This window comes from Plectrocnemia conspersa, unplaced genomic scaffold (genome assembly GCF_051122295.1).
Source record: "Plectrocnemia conspersa isolate PC_06_02 unplaced genomic scaffold, ASM5112229v1 ptg000011l, whole genome shotgun sequence".
NCBI lineage: Eukaryota > Metazoa > Arthropoda > Insecta > Trichoptera > Polycentropodidae > Plectrocnemia > Plectrocnemia conspersa.
Window position 1 is genome coordinate 28,046,789 of NW_028277175.1, and position 26,564 is coordinate 28,073,352.

General features: G+C 34.5%; 1 protein-coding gene across 7 annotated transcripts in view; it reads left to right on the top strand.

Annotated features, from left to right (window-relative positions):
* The window catches only part of LOC148230155 (uncharacterized), a 229,535-nt gene extending 203,368 nt beyond the window's left edge, over nt 1-26,167 (top strand). For 5 of the 7 annotated variants that reach the window (XM_088196686.1, XM_088196688.1, XM_088196685.1 and 2 more), the window contains 7 exons: nt 7,214-7,373; nt 7,443-7,858; nt 16,648-16,793; nt 16,855-17,145; nt 18,208-20,675; nt 20,745-20,910; nt 24,323-26,167. In XM_088196686.1, coding sequence (XP_088052812.1) covers nt 7,214-7,373; nt 7,443-7,858; nt 16,648-16,793; nt 16,855-17,145; nt 18,208-20,675; nt 20,745-20,910; nt 24,323-24,598 — 3,923 coding nt within the window. In that variant the 3' untranslated portion in view covers nt 24,599-26,167. Of the gene's footprint in view, nt 1-7,213; nt 7,374-7,442; nt 7,859-12,598; nt 12,683-16,375; nt 16,579-16,647; nt 16,794-16,854; nt 17,146-18,207; nt 20,676-20,744; nt 20,911-24,322 lie in introns of those variants that run through there. The other 2 variants (XM_088196690.1, XM_088196692.1) reach the window with 2 other exon arrangements.
* Nucleotides 26,168-26,564: the final 397 nt, after the last annotated feature.

Genomic DNA, 26,564 nt, shown 5'->3' on the forward strand with positions numbered 1-26,564 from the left:
ATAACGTATTTTTTTCAAAAATTAAAATTGAAAATGTTTTTTTTACATTTTTTTACATATTTGAAATATATTTTTTTTATTAAAATAAAACACTAAACTCGTATTAAAATTAAATAAAAATATATTATTTTTTAATAGTGGTACATAAAAAGTTGAATACCATAGATAAAATTAAAAATGTATGGAAATTGGGTTTTTCAATACACGATTATTGCCGTAGTTTTAATAAAATCACTATTTTTAATAAAATCTGGTAAAATAAATCTTATAAATAACTCGGTAAAGATCGTTTAAAATAACTACGTTAAAAAATATATGGATGTTAAAATCGTTTTAAATATAAATAAATTTAAGAAAAAAATTAAAAATAATATTTTTTTATATTATTTTTGCTATTAATAATTCCACATAACGAATTTTAATGAAACGATAACTTCCGTAGTTTAATGATATCATCATAAAACTTATTCTAAAATAGATATTGTAAATGTCTTGACAAAATTTGTTAGTCAGCCATTAAAAATATTATAAATGGTAAAATTATTATGAGTGGTAAAATTAAATTAATTTTTTTTTTTTAAATACGTTTTTTTACATTTTTTTTGAGGATTAACAATTTATGAGGACTAGATAACTGCCGTATTTTTAATCACATTGACATTAAACTTATTATAAATTAGCTCTTATAAATATATCAACTAAAATGGATTTCAAAATAGCGTCAATAATAAATATAAAAAAAATTGTAACTCGATTAAAAAAAATATTCGGATTAAAAAATCTTATAAGTCAAAAATTTTGCATAATAGATGCAAAAATGTTAAAAAAAACTGTTATGTTATATTTAGAAATCCTTCTAATTTCTTGCATATTTTTATAGTCATAGTAATCTCTTATAATAATATACTTTTATTTGTCATTTAATGAATTCTTTTTATTTAAATAAAAAATAGCGTAATTTAATCATGCAAAAAATAGTGTGAATCATTAATTAGTTGTAATAATGACAAAATAGTCTATAGCGAATTTAATGCAGTATTGCAATTATAAAAAATATATAGAAAATTTCACTACTTTACTAAAACTACAATAATAACCAAGATCCTAAAATTATATGTTAAATACATAGGTTCAATATATATCATAGTCTTTCATAATAGGTTCTTTAAATATAATTAAAAATTACATTTAAGTATTTTAATAAAATTAGTAAAAATAATCCTATATGAAAAGCTAATGCCATTTTATCTCAAACAAAAATAGCATTATCTTTAATCATTTATTAACTGGTTATTATTTTACTTCCTCATTTTTATATTCAAGACCTTAAATATGTGAATTACACGATGAGTCTGCTTCTACTGCACCACGTGCATTCATAGTGAATGTGTGTCTAATTAAAAGTACAGCGGATGTGGTGTTATTAAAAGTTAAGTCACCATAATGCCTATAAAAAACTCCATACAATATTGCGGTTGTAAAAAATCATTTTCCTCTACTTTAAAGTACTGCTGTTTAGTTCAAATACACTCAATTATCAAATAGATTATCTTGAGTAATTATATATGCACACGCGTAAGAAAGTGTTGTGCGCCTAATTATCCGGTCGAAGTCTCCATCGCCGTTGCAAAACGGAACCGGTTTCTGCAACTCTTCCTTCCTTCCTTCCAAAGGTCTTTTGAAGGCACTGGTCGACCCTGAAGGGTGGGCGCAGCCGGACTCGATCGCTTCGCTATCCACAAAAGTGTTTCACCCTCAAGTAGAATTGATGAAGATAGATAAAAGTCCACAGCTTCCGCTTGTGGAGTGATTGATGTATGACAGAAACGTCAAGTGGACCGCTCTACCTTGTCTGATTATGCAAACTCTCGACAGGCATGCAACCGCATATTTTGCATAGTATATGAAACGAGTTAATCTCCGTTCTCCGTCTAATGATTGAATTATGTAAGATTTTAGAAGGTACGAATCATATATTATTTTCTTCCCCTTTCACTCTAGTTCTGCAGCTGTGAATTTATCTATTTAAATTCTACAGCATGATGAAAATAAGCTTATAACATTTTATGTTAGAAAGTATATAATTTAGTGATCGTCAGTTTAAGAGGTATTGAGTGATTGGTGATGTGAACTGTGTCACATTTTTTATAATGGTCCTTCAAAGAAACTTGGACGAGTAGATGATTATGCTAATTGAAAGTTAATCGCATTAGTGACAAACTCCACCTCCATAATTTTCCACTTTGTGAGTGATAGTTTAAAGGCGCACGTCTGATAAATACAAAACTTGCTACAAGGCCAATAGTATTTTTTTCAGTTCGGTTTTCAATGCCTGTAAATAAAACAAATTAAAAATCTTTTGTGGTAATTAATGGTTATTGTGCAATTCTGGGTGCTCTACAAATGTTTTGTTATAAGCCAAAACTCTTTTACAGATTTCTTATGATTATTTAAAAAAAATTCAATATGAAGATGTATAAAATCAAACATTCATAGTTTTTGCCACAAAGATAAAATAAATTAATTTACATATAGAACTATTTAAAAAATTTTAATTGTCTCTTTCAAGAATTTAAATTATATAAATTGGTTAGAGTTCATAATGAATTAATTTAAATTAAGTTCTAACTATTGATTGTAATTTTTATATTGTAAAATAAAAAAAAACATAATTTTCATATATTTTTAACAAAATTACATATAATTTCTTGTTATTTTAATGATTTATAAAAAAAAATTCGGTTAATAGTACATTTTACATTATTGTTTTACTAGATTTGCGTTGCTCATTTTTGTGCCACAAATATTTAATCAATTAATTTATGCGTTGATTTAAAAGTTTATATATAAATCTTTTATAAAATAGCAGAAATGTAATTTTATAAAATAGTCTCAGTAAGATAACACAAGTCATAATATTTTTTGTCTTAAAATAAATGTTTGTAGCTTGATAAATCAAATATTCGTCACTGTAAAATTATTGGTAACACATTGAATTTCAAATGTACAAATATTGTAGAGGTCGCGGGCTCGAGCCACAGCAGCAAATTCTAAATTTTATTCATAAAATCCACTTTTATTAAATACCGAGTTCATATTTTTGTTTTAAATTATAATACATACATTTTGTTTTAAATTAATTATGTCTTACATAATTGATACAGATTTAACCCATTGTAACGCATAGGGCTCACGGCCGTCAAGTTACAACGGAAAATTAACAAGTAAAATAATTCACAAGTTGAAGTAACTGTTTTTCGCATGATGCGATTTAAATTATTGTCTAATTGTCTTGAAGTAACTGCACAACTATCCAGATGTGATGTAAAATGCAGCAATGTTGCAAAATAGCGGCGCCTCTTAATGAGTGTGCCATATTTGAGCAACGCACATAATGTACGATTTTTCTGGAGGAAAATTCTGGCAACAATTGAGATCAACAAATAAATGCTATCCTTTTAAGTTGACGCACAATTTGTGGATGACAAACAAGTATCAAAGCTGCGTCTTGATAACTTCTGCAATAAGTTGTTAAGTTACAGAACATACATAACGTTGTAATGTATAATTAGTTTTTATTATTTACCTGCTTAAAGATAATTAAATATATATTCATAAAAAAATTTTTTTTTAATGATTCCCCCTATACCTTGTTTGTAGTTATTTTAAGTACTTAATACTTTATAAACTGTATTGGTTGTATCAGATGAAATGAGAAATATAGCAGTATCTATACGTATAGCATATCTGTTGGTATGAGATTTTGAGAAGTATGCCAGATGGTTACTTGGCACATCGCCTCTTATGTCTTGTTAGCAGATTATCATTGAGATATCACGCTGAATATTTACATGCAGACATTGTAACTTTTTATAGTGATTATAACCAATTCAACTGGTATGCAATAAAAAAAGTCTCTACTACACCACCTAAATATATTCATGTAAGTGCTTGTGTCGGAATACAAGGGTGTCTGGTATGTATGTATACATGTATGTAGGTGCTGCTGTACCCCTTGATCGAAATCGCTCAGAAGCAACCTCCCCCGCATCCGAGCGGGATCGCCCCTAGCAAATTATGCATTGAACACGCCTTTACTATTATTATCGCCATTTGTGGGACAATGGGCGCCCTTTGGCGTTAAAATGTCATCGCAAATCCAATTCAGACGCGTGTTGCAATCATTTTTCCTAATCTCTATGCAAGTTTCTCTGAGCGCTGATGCGCTTAATTACCAACCATGATCGAGGTCCTTACCCCCTTATACCTCACTTTCTAGCGGTGTCGTTAAAAGAGTCTCATTTACACCACGCCGGTTTTGTAGTGCAGCTTTAGGAGTTGTCTCCTTGGAGTTTACGACACTCAATTTCCATTTTGTTCGGCATTTTGAGACCCACTCGGTCTTCGCCTACTGTTTGCTCGTTTATATGGTATTGGAATCTGATCCACATTTGTTGTTGGCACTTGCGAAACCAGATTCGCACTTTCTTTAAATGGCAGCAAGGAGCGACTTAAATGGAATTCGGTAATAGGATAAGCATAATTGCTTTGCAGGTAATAAGTCATGAAGACTCATCGAACATACCTTTTGCTGAGGCGACACTGATCGCATGCCAATGAGGAGCGATGGTGCATTGTCTTCGTTAACGATCTTCAATAATTAGTATATACACATTGCTATGAAAAAATTAAATCAACAAAGCTATCTTATATTTTTTTATTTAATGTGAATTACTCAGTGGCTGCAATTTTTATGTTATTTTATCAAACGTTTAGAATAAGTCCAATTATCATTGTCACCAGATTCTAAAAGTGCTTTAAGATTTATATTATATAAAAATTATTCGTTACTTTAATTTTTAATTCAATAAGAAGCTGAGCTTCGACCGTTCCACAATGCGAGAACATTATCGATATTGAAATCAGTTATCGCCGTTTTGATTGATCTTTTTATTCTCAAAAATCGTTCAATCATTGTCTCAGTTCCATTTTATCTTGCCTTGCAATCAAAGTTCACAACTTCATATTAGTGTTATATATTTATAAAGGTTTATACATAAGTCACTCGCACATTTGCGCAAAGAAAGCTACATAGCTATTCTAAGACGAAATTAATTGAAAAGCCATATGAAAGTCTATTAATATTGATGATTTTGATCAAGTTTGTCATGCTTTTATTTTTCAGCAGCGAGGGCTATGTTTATTTCTTGAATGGACTACGACGACCGGCGGGGCCTCGTCCGCCGATCTCATTCCTAATATTCAATAACTAATTGCACTTTAATCATTTAAAAACGGGTGCTCCCACAAAATGATTGATTTTTTAAATCTGAATTCATTATCACATTAGGAATTCACCGATGACATGAGAGCATTCCTTTAATATTCCTGCATAAAAAACTTCAATTTTATGTTAAAAATTATCCACTATTTTTTAATACCTTTTTTCAATAATATAAATAATTGTATAGACATACTAATTATGTATAATATACATGTTACTGCTTTATAACCATTTTCCTGTTAACAATTATTTATTAGCTACAATTTAATAGAAAATAATGCTATAAAATAAAACGTTTATAATTATAATTTAAGGAGAAAAATTAAAAACCTTTTACAATTAAAGCGAAAGAAAAAAATATCCGCTGATAGATGCCGCCCAAGGTGATCGTTAAATCCCCCCCTCCAGTCATATAATTATCTAACATAAGATCTGACCTTCATAAAAATCTGAAATTTAATGCATGTGTTCAATATGTCGAAACTGGGCAGGGCAGGCAGTCCCTTTTGACCCCTTCTCCTCCCTCCTAGCTACATACCTTTCACATATATATTAAGGATGGAATAGCGTAGTCCGTAACGTCTCAGACTCAACTCTGAGGTTGCGGGTTCGAGCCCCGACAGCGACACTTTATGACATGTTGAACTTGAGTCTTAGCTATTCCTGGATATTTATATTTTTAGCGCATTTAGTTTAAAAACACACTATACAAACAATCCTTCCATCGCGAAAATGCCGCCCCCAAGCAAGTACCGCCCGGGAAGGACCGATCCCTACCCTAACTAAGTCAAAAATGTCATTCCATGCCTAATCTAGTGCAAAAACACCACTTAATTTTGATTTTAAAATTTATTACAATGTGCTTCATCTGACAGTAGTGGTAATCTAATTTTAATTGGACTACATATAGTACATATAAAACAAAGTTTGGAACCAATTTATATAGGAATATATTTCATTGTAATAACTTGGCGAGTGCTGCTCTGGCCCCTGATATAAAAAATATAAGGCATCCAGAAGCGATGATTTTCTTGATTTATTGTTTCAAAAGAAAAAAGACGTATTTTCAAAAATATTTTTTCCGCCAATATAGTAAATGATGAAATTGAAGGAATAAATGGACAAAAAAGTTTTTGTACACAGTCGTCTTATTGATTTTTATTAGTACTCGTAGACAACACAATAAAGTATCAGCGTATAAAGTATTTTTATAAGTACCTGAATGTAAGGAAGATTGTTTAAAAGTTTCTTATTGTTTGAAACACGAAATATGCATAAACAGACAGACGGATAATATGTTATAAATAATCTTTGACCTGCTTGTTTATTATATTTCCAAAAAATATGAAGACTACAATATTTACTACATTTTTATTCAATATTTTCAAAGAAAATGTCCCGACTCTTGAATTCTTGAATTTTTCGCAAAATTCGCAAGCCTTTATCGATATTTAACAATAACAGCATAAACTTAGCCATAAAACATTTAGTTCTACTTTGAATGAATGGACTTTATTTTTTCGGTCTTTTCTTATTATCAATTTATAAAAATAATAATAATGTCAATACCTTGGTTCAATCGATTGCTTTAGTTTTTCCCAAAACTTCACAACAACTGGATTCTTAAACAACATATAAAATTACTGGCATCATCGGTGAGTTTCATGGAGACCTGCCAATTTATAAAATTATGATAATTATTTTTCAAATACCAGCTATAATTTCATCTGAATGAACTTCTACTGTTTAGCTATGCTTGTGTATTTTTCCTTATATATGCATAGATTATTTTTAAATTGGTAGTCGTATGTATGTTGCATGCTTTAGTTATAAAAAAAACAAAGGTCACTTGCCACCCAAGACGGGTTTACCGAACTCTAATCATATTTTCCGATCTTACGTACTCACGCGAACTTTTGTCCTTTTCAGATGACCTAAAGAAGGTAGCCGACCGACTGGTACAAGTCGCCAAGGCAAAGTGTTCCACTGACAACATATCGGTGTTGGTGGTTTTGCTCAAAGATCCGAAGGAGCTGGCCGAGAAAGCGCAGCATATAAAAGAAATATATCAAGTCAACATGGACTCCAGGTATCCAGACATAACCTAAGCCTTCGTCCGTCTTTCTCGAATTAGATTTAATCTCAATTTTTATTACAGCTTCAATGAACCGTCTTTCGGCAACGTCTTCCACGTGAATCCCACCCAAGACATGGCATTCGCCAAAGATAATCTGTACGATTTGGCCGACGTTAAACAGAGCCAAAATGGCACCGTCGACGATTTGCTGGATCATGACGCTCATTATTTGTCCGAGAAGTTCACGAATGGAAGCAATGGATGCGTTCCGATCGAAGACGATGAAGATCTAGGACCCGAGACCGACGTGGATGCTGTCGATGAAGGAGTCCAGTTCCAACCTTCGAGCATGGACGCTGCCAGGGCGTTGGTGCAGGGCTTGGAGAAGTTCGATTGCTTTGAAGAAGAAGCTGAGTTGCAGGCGAGAGACGACGATATGGACATGGACGTCCATAAACCAGCCCGCGAAGACACACCTACACCTCCTATCGATGCTGGTGAGTCTCATATTTAATTCGATCTATGTTAAAAACTAAAACTTAATTGCACAAAATCGGTCATTTGTTACTTTACTTTCAACGGGATTTTATTATCGCGACATAAAATCTTATGTGATTGCAAAAAATGCCTGATAATGTATTCGTGATAAGTGATTTTTCTGGCTTCACCCGCTGGCTGCCTAAATTCGAAGTTTCTAAATTTAAATAATAAACACTAGAGATCAACCATGTTTATAAAAAAATAAACGATAAGCTTGAAATTGTGAGCGCAAAACGCGATTTCGTGAGCTCGTAGCCTAAAAACTCCACTGATGAGTTGAACGCAACGCAAACAATAGCGAGAACCGACTTCTATTGTACAATAGCTTATAATAATTAATTTATTTATTTATTTTCGGAAATTTTGCTACAAATTTAAAACATTTTTCTGAAGAACTGATATTTTACTAGCTATGTCATTTGGGGGGTGGACAGGTAGGGGCTTTTGCCCCCCTTGAATTTGGCTAGAAAATGCGTGGTATTTAATAAAATGCTATGAATCCTAATGAAATCAAAATATGTTTTAAAAAAAACGACCACCGATTGGGCAATTTCAACCCCTCCCCCCCTAAAAAATCTAAAATTCCTTTCCTGATTTTAAAATATAAATTCTCAGGTTATCCTTAAATGAAAATCTAAAAAAAAGTCCAAATACATTTTCACTAGTAGATATACATATATCGTCACATCCTATGGTTTAAAATCTTACCGGTATTACTACGGACTTCTGATATAAGAGGATTGGTTAAAGTATATTCAAATTAAATTTTGGTTAATAGGAGGGCAAAAAATAATTATCATTTCTCAGAAGTCAAAAATTCACGTCAAAAGCAATAAAATCGTGTCGGCGCCGTCTGAAATACTCTTACAGAGGTAAAACTGCATTACTCCAAACAGGTCGTCATATAGCACCGACTTTATTATACCTCTCATAAATTAATAAATTTAAACAATACGTATTGTCAATTCAAAGCGTATCAAGTATAGCGCTCATGTGAATGTATATCTTATTTTTTCTTAAATTTCTGATACATAACTTTTCTCAGAAATTCACACAATTATGTGATAAAAAATAAAAATGTGATTTTATAGAGGGCTTCGCTGTCACGTTTTATTTTATTGATTCGCCCGTTTCGCTCGAACGTACTATACAGACATCCGGACGGGACGTACCGCACCGGGATTAATCAGCTGAGCTTAGTTTTTTTCAACGTGTTGGTAATAATTTTTTCGACGAGATGAAAGGCGCTCGTGGGATGCGCGCGTGCATATCTATAATTATTTATATCTTCAGCATCTCATCCTTCTTAACATTCTGCCTTCTCCTCCGCGAGACGACACAATCGAACGTGAAAAAGTAATTCGGGCAGACGAGACGAGAGCGCCGGCTGAGCTGCGCGCGTGTATGTGAAAGTGCGTGTCCCACCCCGCGTGTGTGTGCGTGCCCCGTCTAGCGCTAGGGATGTTCCGTGCTTTCTCGGTTACTATTTTTCATATTTAAATAATAAAAAAATTGCGTATTGCATTGTCGTAATGTCACATTTTCACAGCGTCGCATAGCGCTTTTCGTTCAGGACACTTGACACTCTCACGCGGAAAAGGCACAATGGATTGTTTGTGAGCGGCGCAATCGTAAAAGCTAATCGGCAATGTGACGCATGGACCGTGAAAAAACACACAGAGCGTAGACGTGTCTGTGTAACTAGTCTCTGATTGTTTGAAATCAATTAATCTTTAATAATAGTAGTCTTGTATCTGTCTTAAAGTTACTACAGACCAGATACTCCGCCATGCAACACTGTTCTTATAATCGTTTATTTTAACAAGCTGTTGAGCTTACCTCATATAATATATTATTACCCTTTCGACTCGATCTCTTTCTTTTTACTAAATAAAATGGGGAAAAATTATAAATGCAGATTTTTCGTGACATTTCTGTTACGTTGACAAATTTAAGCTAACACGATCGAAACGCTCAACAGCGTGTACGATATTAGAGGTCAACGTGTTTTAAGATAATCACCTTCTAAATTTATTATTTGTAGAAATTTACTTCACTGCTATCTAAACTATTTGTATATTTAATTTATAAACATATTTACTTTTTTAAAGGGAAATTAAAATTATTACGAGAGCAATCAAATATAATCTAATTGTGTATGATAGTAGCTGTTTTTCATAGTCACTTATTTCAATTGTTGGGATTAAAAATTTACTATGATGTTTTTAAAAATGTGTTTTAATATATTACATTATTTTTATAACAGAAAAAGCGTGTGAAATTACTGGTTTAATTAGTTTTTGTTTTGTTATTTTTGACAGCTCTGTAGTATCCTTGATCAATTTAAGACGTATACAAGTGTCGTCTACGAATTGTAAACACAACATACTCGTAAAGCTAACATGTATTGCATCGCGAAATATCATATTTTCTTTTGAATGAGATTTTTTTAGACATATACAAGCATAATTCACTTAAACAACTAACATACATCACATAAATATATATTTTATAATCAGGCGCTTCGTAATTTAATTTTCAGTAATTTGTTTTGTAATATTTATATAATTTTTATAGTAGAGTTGCGTGCCGAACCTTTTAGTTTAATCATATATATTTGTATCGGATTCAATATGGATATATACAAAATAATTATTTTAGAAAGTAACGATTTCTATAACTATATTCCAACGGTTTGCGTTTTATTTCATCTGAGCTTTCTTCATATATTTGTCAAAATAGTTTGCACTATTCGCAGGTCATATCTGTGTATTAATTTGCCGTATTTTAATACATTTTACATGGTAAATGTCACATGAACAGATGTCTGCTGGTTTGCCTAAATTATCTTGAAAATATCTAGTAATTTTAGTGTTATATTTTGCTGCCTAACTATAAATTATAGATTATTCTTAAAAACTGCAATTTACTAAGATTAAAACAGAGCGTAATATATGCTTTCACAACATCTTAAAAAAAGAAGAAATATTCGAATATTTAGCTTTACAGCTACAAACAAATATAATAAATTTTGCTTAAAAAATCTGAAAATTACGTAATTGTCCAAAAAATATGCGTTTATGTACTTAATATTTTTTATCCATTATATAAATCGATGACTTAATCCTGAAAGGTCTGAGTTAAATATTATATATATTTTTTTATCGTTTCTGGGAGTCGGAATTGGTGATTAAAATAATTATAATTCCGATCGATCATCACAGATATGGTTTTCATATTTTTTTTAATATCACGGATAGAATATAATAACGATTAACAGCCCCGCCGGTCTAAATAATATTTTTTTATTCAGTGGAATATTGCATTTTATTCGTAGTTCAGGCGAATATTATATGAATAAAATCAATATTTCCTAAGTGAATTTCCGAGTATCGGATCTATTACTTTATGACTATTACAATTCTCCAGCTTACAGTAATAAAATTATGAAATGATTTGTATTTACATTTTTTGGTTTTCATTTTCATTAAACGCATAGTTGTGCGAACTGTGAATCTTCAAATATTATATATCATTTAAATGTTTGGGAGGGAGGGGGAGGGCGCAGCAATAATAAGCACCTGGACTTGATTTTTCTCTTAATTATTAATTTAATGAATAGCTTAATGTATGAAAAACAGAATATCGATATCGTTTTTATGCATTATATGCTTTTGGGATCTATTCGGTTTGTGTAAATTAGCACAATTTTTTTCCAGTTAAGGATCGATTTTGAAAATATGAAGGAAAGTAACACATGCATGCAGATAGATACCAAATAAAGAAATAAACATCGGATTCAACAAAAAGTTATTTTGCAATTTCCTATTAATAAAGTTAACGTAGATATTATATATCAAAATATGATGTCATTGAATATCTCATTTTATATATTGTAAATATTTCCACTGCCTTACAAGGTAACAATTAATACTTAAGAGTGAGTTTCCAACGTGTAATCCACCAAAGTCTGAGAATCGGTCACATTTATTTTATTGATTGTCAACTAATGTATTATTAAATTATTTTTAAAATTTTCACTGATTGAAGATAAATACTCTTATCTTTAATCAGCGAAAAATGAAAGTATTCGTGCCAAGTTACATAAAACGGATGTTGGGTTATTACGCAAACCTATAAATCCGTAGTGGCCACCTTGAAATATTTAAAAATCTGATTTATAATAAATATTTAAAGGACGAAATAGTTTAGTCCGTATGGTGCTGGACTAAATCCAGAGCCACGGGTACAATTCCCGCAAGATAATCGAATTTTTATTTATAAATAATATTCTTAAGTCATATTATCTGTGTATAAGTATTATTACCCCACTGCAAGGCATCGAGATAGCATACATACGTAGCATCGATAAGGTTCACCGGTCGCAATGATCACGATCGTGGGTTCTGCGGCAGAGGCGACTGTGAAAAGTCTTACCTAATCTCACAGTGGTATTATCGATGCATCTATTAGATGGAGAAAAAAAATGTGATTTGAATTCAACCTTGAATGCGACTCGTCGGCCGCGGCCGATTCGGTCGAAGCAGTTATCCGACGCGACACGGCGCCGAAAAGCGGACGCAAGTGACGACCGGTCAAGGACCGCGAAAGTAACCGTTTTTCGCAAACGCGTGCGAAATAGTAACCGGCCCCAGGCGTGGCACATCCCTAGAGCCGACTGTCGGCCGGCGGGCGGTGGCAGTCGTGAGGCGGCCGGGATTGTGTGCGCACGTTTCGTCGGCGCTCCGCGTGTCACTTTTCTCACCGCGGTGGACCCCCAGGTGGGACTGCGCCCCCGGGCGAATTTAAAAATACATTCTATAATCCGAAAATCAATGTAATATTTCACATTTATAAATTACGCCAAAGTGCATCGTTAAAAAGTGTTGTTATTGTTATATTATTAGTAATACATATTATTCGAAAATAAAAATAATATAATATAATAAGCGCGTCGCGTATTGTACGTTCTATTTTTATTCGGCCAGCATAATTTTTGAGAAGCTGCGCGAGTGACGTTTCGTTGACCCCTCCCCACCCCCACCCTCCCTCTCTCCGATTTTTTCTTTGGTAGCAATCGTTCGGGTGGCGGCCATGCTCTCTCGGGGTTGAAATATTAAAATAAAAAGAGGGCGCCACAGTCGTGTGAATATTTGAATTGTGCGGTATTACATCATACGAGTGTTCGCGGACGCGCGTCGAATCGCAGAATCGCCGAAAAGCCTAGAAAAGGCGATCGCGACAGGGCGGAGGCCTGCGCCGACATGCAGCGCAACTGCCGCTCCTTTATCGACTATTCGATGCACGGGAGTGCACAGGGTTGCCATTACTACCTTTCAAAAAATAATTTTGCCCCCCCCCCCCTTCTTAATTTATTAAACTCATTTTATGTGTAATTTAAATATAACTTTACGGAATATTATAGATACTGAGGAATTCAAGTGTGTTTATTTAATACTGAACGTTTAGTACTGAACGTTCCAAGCCTTCAAAAGTTCTTGGAAATTGTTAAAATATACTTGGAAGGTACTACTTATTCATGCCGAACGCTTATCTCTCACAGGTGTATCACAAACGGGCGTGAAAGTTGACTTTATATCTGATTTTCATTTTTTATTTAATTTTATTTTTAAATTTCAAAGTCTAATGTTATAATTCAATAAAGAATTTAAAAAAAAACATTATAAAATTATGCTTATATTGGAATGACGATTTTAATTAATGGTCACGATTTATCAGTGAGATTAGGAAAATATATAAAGACTTGATCTGTAATGCGAATCCTGATCCTTAATTCAATTTAGTTAAACTTTTTTTTTACTATTCTTGCAAAATGGTGGAGTATGGCACTATAAAAACATATTTTTCTACTTGTTAATTATGTCGGCGCCACACTCAGAAACCAGGTTGTAATAAATATCTCTGGCTTTTGCCTCTACCTCCAACGTCTGCGAAAGTGGCCAACAAAAACTTTTTGTACATAAATAGTTTAAAAAAATTAAAACTTAGTTTTTTATCGCCGTGCGCGTGTTTATTCCACAAACATCGGTTAAAAATCGCAATTAACCGTATACCAGTGTCGTCGATAACACAGAATAACACACGACGACATTGATAAAATGGCTAATTGCGATTTTAGCCAATGTTTTAGTTAAACGTTTTTAAAACTTTGCCACTTTCGCAGACATTAGGACCAAAAGCTGAACTAATGTTCATAAGTATTGATTTCTGAGCGTATTGCCGATATAATTAACAAGTACCCATATTCAATTATATTATGTCGCTTGAGCTACAAAACGATTTATAAAGACAATAACGAAGTATATATATGTAACTGTTTGTAAAATTACTCACTCATTTTAAAAATATCGCTAGTTTTTTTTTCCACCCGAAAGAAGTAGTATTTTAGCTATCCATATTTTTTGCTTGAACTACATACCTAAATATAATGTTTTTTATACATATTTAATTGAAAGTACAATATTTTTATACAAATATAAAATCAGTTACTTTTATGTTATCGGGTGTCAAATTTATTTTTTGCTTATACATTTTATTTATTTATTTACAATTATACGTAGATTTTCTGCAGAGTTATTCGTGGGATGTTCACTGTTCTGACTAACGCTCACTCATTTAAATTTAAAAAAAATTATTCATGTAAAAAAACAACGTTTTACTACATAAATACATTTAGGTGCGAACGAGCGGTAGCGAGTGAGCGTCGGTCAGAACAGTGAACACCCCAACAAAACAGGTTCACAACAAAACAGGTTCTTGCTCTCTTCAAATTTGTCCTTATAAAATATGATACACTTATACCAACGTTCCTTCCAGTCCACAAAATATTTATGGAATGCACTATTTGGTTAAGTTTGTATCTCACTCGGCGATTTTGATTCAAAATGCTGCATGTGGGCATATCTGGTGATTACGGTGTCAATATTTTTTTCGTTTGCAAAATCTAAGAGTTGTTTGTCAACAATTCTGGTCGATATGATCGAAGAAAACGATGAAGATTACTTTGATATTCGATCAAACATGACATGCTTTTTTGATTTTTCGGACGCTTTCATTGCGATGGACGGGCATTTATCTAAATGTCATAATTTATTGAACTAAAACGTCGCCTGGTAAATACAACGGCCACGACATCACAGCGGTATTTTTTTGACCAAAAAAACACGATTTATTATTAAAACGATGATTTAACCCAAGGGTTTCTTCCATATTTGTTTTTGATATAGCCACGACTCTTCACTTTTTATGAGCAATTAACAGTTTCAGATACTCGTTTTACGTCTAAAACGTTAGTTAAAATGGCTTCGTATGAACCTACGAGATACCGACTTCATCAACGATCTCCACAATGTCTTTAATCGCTTTATCACCACGAACATGGATACTAGTCAAAAATATGTGATCCAATTTCCTCGTGGACGAATTAACTCGCACCATTAGTATTGACTTTGATATACGATATGAACGAAACTATCTTATAATTGAAATTTCTCAACGTTTTTTTTTCTTTCAAATTCAGTGATCAGTTTATTCGAACACATGTGAGATATGGTATTTAGGGGGGTTTTTACAAGAAGAAGGGAGTTTGACCTAAATTTTTTTACACACGCACATATTATGTATAAACACACACATGTTGCATTTAATTTGAATTTGATATATTTTTTTCATATACATATGTATTATACATATTTTGGTTAAAAATATGGATATGGATATATATATATTTAGCCAAGTTTTCCACTTCCTATAGTATAGCTATTATAAATCGCGTAAAAATTCAGTCATTAAGCTGTTAAACGTTTATACATTTTGTTTAGTGGTTGATGTGCTTGGCCGCCCAATTCTCTGATCATCTTCGACGTCTTCGCCGCTTTCTTGAAATCGTTCTACCAATTCATAATCACTTTGCTTGGATGTACCGTTCTCGCCAAAAGTTACCCCAAGATTTGCACCACTTGCCTGCTATTTATTAAATTTGATGTATTTTTAGTTATGTAACTTCTTTCCCTGAAAAATCGTCGGTTTATAGTCTATAGAAATTTACTTTGTAACTTTATACGTAGGCTACCACCGCGTCCGCGCAGTGCGGAAGCCAGCAGTATAAGAACAACCGAGCGTCCTCTGTCATAACTACATTTGTAACAAGCATGTCCCAAAGAATCGGAACAAATGTCACTTTCGAAATGAGTAAATCGCATCGCGTGACGAAATGCGTCGTTGACAGTTGACGCTTGATAAAATGATTTCTTTTTTGTTTTTCATAAATAAATACCATTCGTGGCAAATTTCGGATTATAGACGAATAGACTAAAGTAATCATCGGAATATCGGCATAACAATAAAATAATTGGAAAGTGTATGGGGCGGGCGTACTTTTGATCGAAATTGAATGAATCGCTTTTACCGATGTTGCCAGAGCTTGCGACATTCCGGATTATAAATAAATTTTCACGTGTTCACGAAATTAGCGTTTAATTTATTTATCCCATTGACGCTCGCTAGCGCCGGATCGATTATGGCCGAAATTTGAGGTGTTAGGGCGTTCCCCTCGTTACTTTCTCGCTTTTGCGCGCCGGCTCGTTTGACGTTTACGCTTCGGGGACTTGGGTTGTTGGGACAGTTGAACAAACTTTTTCAACTATCGATTTGCATCGTACGACTATTCCGAACGGACTTGGAAAAGTTTCAAACTCGACTGACGATCGCCCGTTTTTCGTTTCAGGATTAGACATTAGCGGTACGGTAGCGGACAATGTAGCCGAAAGTGGCGGAGAAGAATCGGAAGACGAGTGGAACTACATAAAAGGCGAGCAGATCGAAGAGGGCGACTCTCAGCCGAATCTGGACACGACGGAGCCCGAGATTATCGTAAGTTTTACAACTACTTTTACTTTTTCGAAGCTAAATTTTTCGCTTTGTCGCACTGCAGGCAGTCGAGAACGTCGATATAAGCGAAAGAGAAGACACGATGAACTCTCCGCTGAATCCGGAAGCTCCGCCGTTCGTTCCCGTGACTCCCACGATGGAGCATCAGGGAACGAACCCCGTCTTAGCGGCCTTCAAGCACGAAGAGGTGATCGCGGAGTCACCGCAGAAACCCGTCCCCATGGACAACATTGACATTCCTGATCCTTTCGAATTCGAGCTAGCCGCGTCGATGAGGCTCTCCGACTTGGGAAGCGTAGAAAAAGATTTCCTAAACGGACATACAACTAGCAGTGTGAGTATTACTTTAATTCCAACATTTTTTAAATTTTTAAACTTAAATTCGGAAACAATATATATTTATTGATTATTATATTGGATAATGTTTTGGACATATTGAAAATAAAATTAAATAAATAATATTTTTTAACTTTTTTTAATAGTATTTTTTTCAACCTATTTTATTGAACAGTATACAACAAAAAAGTCATAAAACAATATCTAAGGTATATGAAAAAATATGAATCTGGGGTTTTAGGCGAAATTCACATGTGTTTGTTTAGAAAAAAAAACGTTTAGCTTATAAACATCGTAAAATAATATTGTTAGAAATGTCGCTCACATGTGTGAATGCCCGGGATCAGATTTTTTCAATACCAGTTGTCGCTCTTATGTGTATGATTGCCAAAAAAGATACATTTTTTGTGTTTATATGCTGTCGCACACCCCGAAGCGGTTAACAGTTACAACTAATTTTTAAAACAAAATTCGTTAGTGGCTTACAGGATTTAACAACTTGTGTTCATAACTATCGCTTTTTACACGTTTCATGCCAGTCAAAAGACAGTTTAGAGTATTAGACTATTTATTTTTATTTACTGATCAAAAGCTGATTTAAATAAAGGCCTTGCAAAAATCCTCAATGATACTTATGAATGAATATTGATAATTGATAAACGTTAACATACAGATTAGATAATAATCGTTTTCGGGTAAAACCATAATAATGAAAATTGAAATATTTATATATAATTTCCCTTCAATACTTTTTAATCGTTTTTAATTTATCAACAATTATAACAAAGATGGACAAACTAGACGAAAAGCCTTTTTCCCACCCTAAGGTTTGCCTATGTTGTATAATATAACAAATGCTATCTTGCACAATGTCACTTCTACGATTCTGTGTGAAAAGTATCAATTTCATCATATTAATAATAATAAACATTTAAAATAATTCAAAGTTAATATCTCAATACGAATACGAGTTAGTATGTTTAAATAATACATTAAAAAATTGGAAGGCTTGGAACCGATAAATCTGTGACATTGACTTATAAATTTATTTTCATTGCAGGCTTTGTCCTCTCAAGAAAACTTGAAAGAAGCGCTTCATGGTAACGAAAAAGAGAGCTATTCTGACGATTGCTTAATCGACGCTCAAGTCCCGTCCACCGACGACTTTGTGAATCCGGCCGAGTTCGATAGGGTCCAAAAGGATACGACCGATTTCTGTGATATCGAAGTGAAATACAACACGCCGTACATCAACCAAGAGGATGAAGGCATCGACGAAGAGATGTACGAACATCTGAAGAACAAAGAGCGCGATCCGATGAGCATGTCCTTCTACCAAGAAAAGGACGAAGACATGTGCGAAATCCGTCACAATCCGTTCGACCTGAACGCCGTTCAAAACTTACCGACTGACAGCGACGAGGAGTTCGCCGACAATCAACCGGAGCCCGACAACTCCATACTGGCCGCCCAGAACGGCATGAATCCGTTCGTGACGTCCGGAGCTAGCGAAATCATGTCTGCCATTTCACACATCGATAACGTTGTCACCGACGAAATAATCGAGAGCGAGACATTCGCTAAACCGGAAAGTCCTGCGCTCGTCGAAACTGAGCTTCCTGAACATATGGACGAAGTTCTATCTCCTCTCAGCGATAACGTCAATCAAATATCCGAACCTAGCGAACACGAAGACGATTTTGTGCCGCCCGTTGAACCGGAATTGGATTCGGGTCTATCTCCCGACATCGGACATTCGGTTCCGTCTCCGTTAGAACAAGAAGAAGAGTTTTGCCAGATGACACAAATTCCTACGTCGAAATCCCCAGTTCCTATTGAAGAGAGTCTCGAGACTGAAGTCGTTCAAGAAGCTCAATTACCAGTGCAAGAATCGTGTCCGTTCACTGCCAAAACTCCCGATCTTATTCACGACGATGTACTCATCAACGATCCCGTCGATGAAATTGTCAACGATCACGTCGATGAAATTGTCGACAATCAAGTTCATGAACTTGTCGATGAACTTATCGATGACCACGTCGAATCACACGAAACCTTCGAACGAATCGAATCTCCAATCATCGCACAAGAAGAACACTGCGAATCGCCACTTCCGGAAGTTCAATCGCCTGCGATCGAATCTCCATTACTTGACGCACCATCTCCGCTGCCGGAAGCTCGCTCGCCATCTCCTATACTTGAAAGGAACGATTTCGAAGAAGAATCGGCTAAATCGCCAGATACTCTTCCGATCGACAATGAACCGATTCAAGATTCATTCACAGTAGATCATTTAATGGAACATAAAGAAGAGGAGCGTGTCGCATTCTCCCCCGTACCGGTAGATTTGATTCCAGAACAGATGGATCTAGTAGAAGAACCAATTTGTGAAACGGTCGAAGCTACGTTGGTCGAAAACGTTTCCGAACAACTGATGGATGATTTGTGTCAAATTCCGACAAAAATTGATGAATCATTCGACGAATTCAATAGAATGGACGATCTTAAAACACAAATGAGCGATTTCAGTATTGAACCGCATAACGAAGAAGCTAGTCAGGAAGTTAAAGAGGATCTGTTCGAAAGCGAAATTGTAGAAAAGCCATTCGAATTACAAACGACCGTCGATTTTCTCTCGAGTGCACCGGTCGCCGAAATCGAAGATAAAGTCGTGTCCGATTTAATCGAAGATTTCCAAAAACCGCTGATCGAATCTGTCGCGGAAAGCGTACCTTCGTGTCCTATTGTAGAAGCCATATCGGAAGATAAGATTCTTCCAGTCGAAGAAGTCGCTGTGGAACAATCTGAAGTAGCAGCGCCGGTCGTTGCCGCTGCGGTCGCCGGAGTAGCGGCCGTTGTTGCCGCGGGAGCTATCGCAGTCGATAAAAAGACGGCCGTTAAAGTCAGACCTAGCACAGTGACGAGAAAATCCGCTCCGCTCTCCAAAACGGCATTGTCACCGACCAAAACGGTCGCATCTCCTACTAAATCGGCTGCGTCTCCGACGAAAACTACAGCCCCTAAAGTTAGCTCCGCTCCGGCTCTCAAGAAGCCGACATCGATCAATGTTAAACCGGCGACGACGGCGGCACCGAAAACAACAGCCGCACCAAAACTGCCGACTACCAGACCGAAAACTTCTCTAACTGCCACGTCTCCGACCAAACCGGCGGCTCCTAAGCCCGCAACGACCTTAGCGGCCAAGCCGAAGACCGCTCCGGCTCAAAAGACGCCAACGTTAGAAAAGAAACCGCTAACAAACGGCGAAGTTAAGAGAGAGCCCATCAGGAGACCTACGTCTATGACCGCCGGAACGACCGCGGCTGCGAAGACGGCTCCTGCTAGACCAGCGGTGACGGCTTCGACTGCAACCAAGACCGCTACGGCCGCACCGAAACCGAAACCAGCCCCCGCTGCCACTAGACCGACGACTGCCCCGACACGCACATCACTGGCACCGAAACCGGCGCCTCCGAAGACGACTGCTGCTGCTCCGCCCAAACCGAAAGGACCAACCCCCGTAATGAGGTACGGGAAATCGAAAAAGTATTGTATGAATTTCATTAGAGTGATTTTAATGTATTTTTAACTTTTTAGACCAGCATCAGCTAAACCAGCTACTACTGCTACGACAACAACTACAACCACCAAACCTCTGGCCACCGATAAAGTAATTAAAGATACGACTAACAAAAGGATATCGGCTGCCAGGCCAACTCCGGCTCCGAGAACTGGACTAGCTCCTAAACCTGCAGATACTAAGGTATTTACATATTCAAATGAAATAATTCAACGACAAACATAAAGATTGCTTGGTACGGGTCGATTTTATACCGGCCACTTCCACGCTTGCACACATTCAATGTAGCTGCATGTGCAAAAGTCGTCTTAAAACTCAACCCACCAACAGGTCATTTATAGGGTGATATCGGAAAACAGCTGTTTCGCTAGAACTTTGCGCAACGGAGTTACAACAACAAAAAATATGGTAACTTTTAAATTAAAAAGAATTAAAAAACAAAAATTTATCAAATTTTTTGCCTTGTATTGATTCATATTTTATCAGTGGTTTACAATCTGTGGGTCGCATAAGATCAACATTTAACACATTGTTGTCGGGTGATTTCGCGCATTGTTTCAAGCCTGGCGCGGGCCATTTTTTAGCAGCCGCGGAATTTTTCGGAAACGAAGAATTTCCGCGTTTTTTTTTGGAAACTCGCCATAACTTTTATACTATACAATATAAAATTATGAAATTTTAAACATAGACTTACCATAAACAGTACTATCAAATGAAGAAGAAACATGGAGGTTGACAGTTTTATATTCACTGAAAACTTGCGTTTATTTTGCACATAAAAGTACTATAAAAATGTATGTAATAAAAAATCGAATTAAACACTAAATAAAACTAAAATATGGCACAATCTGTTTTTATGAATAGTTTTTCAACGTATGATATCTCTAAAAACACGTACCTCTGTGTAGAGGTATGTCAAAAGATACATAGCTACACTTTTGGTCCAATTATCAATAATCAGATAAATTATCCACACAAAATTCATCGTCAGATTTATTTTTATCGGGTGAAAACATTTCGGGGTGTAAAACTATTTTTTAGACAACCGAACGACCGAACATTTACGCGTAACTGTAATGATGTCTTTTTTTTTATAACAAGTCACAGATGTCGCAATGACTGTTGCTTGTTATCTACCCCAGGTCAAGTTTCATTGGAATTTGTTTTGTTTTCTCACTCCCAACCATCCCTTCTTTTACATCAGGTAGAAAGTAATTCCTCGAAGTATCTTGAATAGAATTGAACATAATAGAAGATATTTGGGATAACAGGAATTGTTTATAGTTCGTTATTTAATTTTTTGTACGGAATAAAAATTCAATATCAAAATTAGTACAATACATTTGGTGGAAATGTAATAAATGCGACGACGAATAAAATAATGTCTTTACTAAATATCAAAGCAGTGACATCTAGCTGCTGACAACAAAAAAAAATGCAGTTCAAATTACACGGATAAACACGTGAGCCGACTTCTAGCAACAGACTACAAAAAACGGATTTTTACGGGTCCCGCAATCCAGCAGCAGTTCCGCAAAAACGGAAAAATCCGTGTCCCGACAACAATGTGTTAAATCATAAAATTTGTTTTATTTCTACTACAAAAAATATTTTCAAAAAAACTCAATATAAATAAAATACAAAATAAAACAATGCTAGATTTTAGGATTAATTGACACACATTGCATTGATTTTGTTTGGTACTTGCTATTGCTCAAATTTAACAGTTACGAAACATCCATTTGCTGTTCAAAGTAACATATGATGAAATGAATTGCTTTTGTTTAGTACTTGTTTATTATCACAGCGCCCGCCATGCTTAAATTTAACAGTTGCAAAACGTATGCTGTTTTAAGTAACATTTGTTAAAATTATTTTATCAATGATTTTCAATCTGCAGGTCGCATAAGGTCAAAATTAAAATCATAAGATTTGATTTCAGGGACGTCAGCTTAGGGAAGAATTCCACCCTCCATTAAAGACAAAAATTCACGTCAAAAGCAATAATATCAAGACGGCACGATTTTATTGCTTTTGACGTGGATTCTAAACCGGCCAGAAAAATACATGTCATTTAATAAAATATTATGAATCTTATTAAAAACAAAATATTAAAAAAACGACCACGGAATTGCCAACTTTTGCCAAACCTCTGTAAAATGCTGCAATGACGTCCCTGCTTTGTTTTATTTATAGTTTAAAAAAAGATGTTCAAAGAAACTATATTTTGAAATTTAATATAAATAAAATAAAAAGAAAATGCTGGTTTTAAAAATTAGTTGATGAAATGCATTGATTTTGTTTGTCCATACTCAAATTTAACAGTTGCGAAACGTCCATTTGCTGTTCAAACCCAAACCTAACTTAAACGAATGTAGTAACGATATAATGGTTAATTTGTTTAGGATATGTTTGGGTTTGAACAGCACATGGTCGTTTCGCAACTGTCAAATTTGAGCGTGGCGCTGTGATAATAAATAAGTAAATTTGCTTTAAATTATATAATTAATTAGTTAATTTTTCGGTACTTTCTTCAATTTATTAAAAAAATATATATTTTTACGTCGATTCATGGGGTGTTCACTGTTCTGAGCAATGCTCACTCGCTACCGCTGTTTAAATTTTAGAACATATTTATGTAGCAAAACGTTGTTTTGCTACGTTAGTCAAAACAGTGAATACCCCATAAACACAACAGAACAAATTTTTTTTGGAATTGTATTACTTCTGTTTACAAGGCAGTTAAACACGTTAATTTTCAATAAAATGTATAAATATTTTTCAGCATAAATTTATGACAGGAAAAGTACCAATAAATCATCAACCTTTTAATAAAGTTTAAATTTATTTAAATTTAAATATCCATTTTTTTTCTTCAGAACACATAATTTTTTGTGGAAACAAAATCAATACATTTCGTTCAGTAATCCTCAAAACCATTACTCGAGTGTTAACACAACTTTCGTTCTTGCTTCAGTGTATATGTACAAACGCAACGGTGCCCGGTATAAAATCGACCAGTACTGATTTCAGTAATCTCTTGACTTTTATGTCCATGTGTTTTAAAAATTAAAATGCTACATTAATTTGACAATGAACCTTGCTCAAACTATAATCAAGTACAAAGAGCGAATTCACTCAGAGGTGAAAAATGCTTGATCACTCAATTCAAAAGGTAATCAAAAGTGTTATTAACTTGTTTCTGAAACTATATTATTGAATAAATTGAGTAAAGAACCTTGGACGAATGGGAGAGAAGGGTAATTTAGAACCAATCTTGTTATCGTTTAACTTTGCCTCAACCCATCCCTTTAGTGAAATCTTTCAAAGTGGCTATTTGTGGGTGACTGTTCGATAATTACAAAGGATACCATACCGTTATATTTATGCTTATGATAAAAATGAGTTTTTATGCTGTGATAATTGATGGCTTTCCAAAGTGTGTGTCGCTATTGTGCAATTCTTGGGTGCTCTAAAATGTCGATTTCACTATTGTATAAACTTTTTAGTCTTAACATTCGGATGATTAATGTAATTGCTATTAATTATATTATGACTAAGGAAGTGTTTATTTATAACTATTTTATCTTTACAGACCGCAACTAAAACGATAACGAAAACTACGACAACGAAATCGACCGGTCCAATCAAGAAGACTTCCACGACCACCGCATCCAAGACGACCAAGATCGAAGTCACAGAAAAAGCCGTCTCCGTCGAGAAACAAAACGGAACCATCGAAAAAGACGCCGAAAAGTCCGAGAAGATGGACGAATTCGACTTTCCCCCGAGGATAGAGGACAACTCGCACATCGAGGTGAAGCTGAACGGCGGTAGCGTGTACAAGGATAGGCAAGAGTATCTCTATTGATCCGACGACGCAAATTAGACTGTGACTGCTGCGGGCGACCAGAGCGCTCGCGAGCGACAATTTCCTTTTTTTTTGTATTAATTTGTAATGAAAGGATGAGATTTTTACGATTGTCTAGTTTATGTTGTTTATTTTATGATTATTTGTTATAGCTTTAGGGATGTTATATGTCTTGTAATTTGGTGTAATTTTTGTGTGAGAGTTTTATTATTTCGTAGCACCTCTGTTGCACTTCTATATACTGATTCGACGCGAAATTTAATTCAATATTTCACTATATGTATTAATCTTACGATGAATAACATTTTCGAATACGATGAAAAGTCTGAACTTAAAGGGAGAAAAGCTGATTATAGTCGTGATTTAGTTAGAGTGGAATTGGCTGTTTTTTTTACTTTTGAGAGAGAGATATGTACGGAATGAGCCAAGATACATTTTTAGCTCGTCCGTATATCGAACACGTAGTTTAGATTTATATACGTATATTAAAAAAAAATTAAGCAGCGAATTTGGATGCGAGTATCTGTTGATCGGTGCGGAGCTGAACTCTAGGGTAGTGTTTATAATTAACAATATATGTTACACGAATATTTAAATGTTTCTCTTTATAAACGTATGATGATAACTAAAAATGTCCAAAAAAATGAATGTCAATCATTTCGATGCGTTAAATGATTTCTTTTATATATTTGATTATTAAATTGTATCGCATTGTTAAATTCCCTGGCTTATATAGAACAGCTTATTAATTATTATTAATGATTATTGTAATATCTAATGTACGTTTAAGTGATTTATTCAATATGCGCGCCTTAATATGTTGATTTATTATTGGAAATTTCAGTTCTTTCATTAAGAATAATAAAAAAAATGTTTAAGTATTGAGAGTATTTTTTCTATGTAAGATTTTTTTATATATTTATATCTTTATTGGACGTCTCTCAATCGAGACGTTTAGTTGAACATAATAATGTTGCTTGACTCGAAGAATATATATTTAATATCATCTCGGTCGGCGTCCAGTCGGCCAAATTAAAATACGGTAACGGATATCATAAGTATTCACGAGATACTGCTGTGCATTTTATCGAGAGAAAAATATTGTATAAATTGATTTCCTCTTTTTTTCGTAACGTATATAAGTTTTTTTTGTGTAAATATCAATTGATTAGTTAACCATGTATTGATCATTTTTATTGTCTATTATAAACAATGACGGTGATGATGAGAATATGTTTTGTATCTGTAAGGTGCTATAGTGCAATGCTGTGGAGGAGACGCGGAAGTCTTTGTGCTTCTTTTTTTTACGAATGACGAGGAGTCGCGAGCTTTAGAATTAGTTGCGGCATTGCATTAACATTTTTTAACACGCGTATACTAAACGTATTAAACTGTATTACGGTGTTACGTAGTGGTGCGATCGGCGAATCCAAATTTTGGGTCCGCCGATTAACTAAGTAACATTTTTTATAATTACTTAAGTCTTTTTATCGCTAGCAATTTATTTTTCAGCAGTCTTAATTTATTCCTTTTTGTATTATTATTTAATAAAAAAATGTGAAAACCAAACCGTTTGTATTTATTTTATCTCTATTTTGCTTACAATTTAAAGTATTATAAAATCTGATACTAATCACTGAAGATTATGTACTGATAAAAACATTCTCGCTTTTCTGTGTAAGAAAATTTAAACACTACAGGCCGATGTTAAAGGTTGAAAACATTTGTCCAATTAAAAAATATGTTATTTTTCATGTACAGAGAGTGTTACTACATGATCCATTGCTTAAACCACTGCCGTTACCGGTAATAGGGCCCTACGAGACCAACCCAATGGGCGGCATCCAGCTTTTAAGGGCTAGATGAGCAGGATCCACCCCCCGTAGTACTACATTATTTGTTAGAGTCTCAGTAGTGTTTCTCCCGAGCGTTATTGGGAAACGCTCTCCTGACCACCTGCAAATCT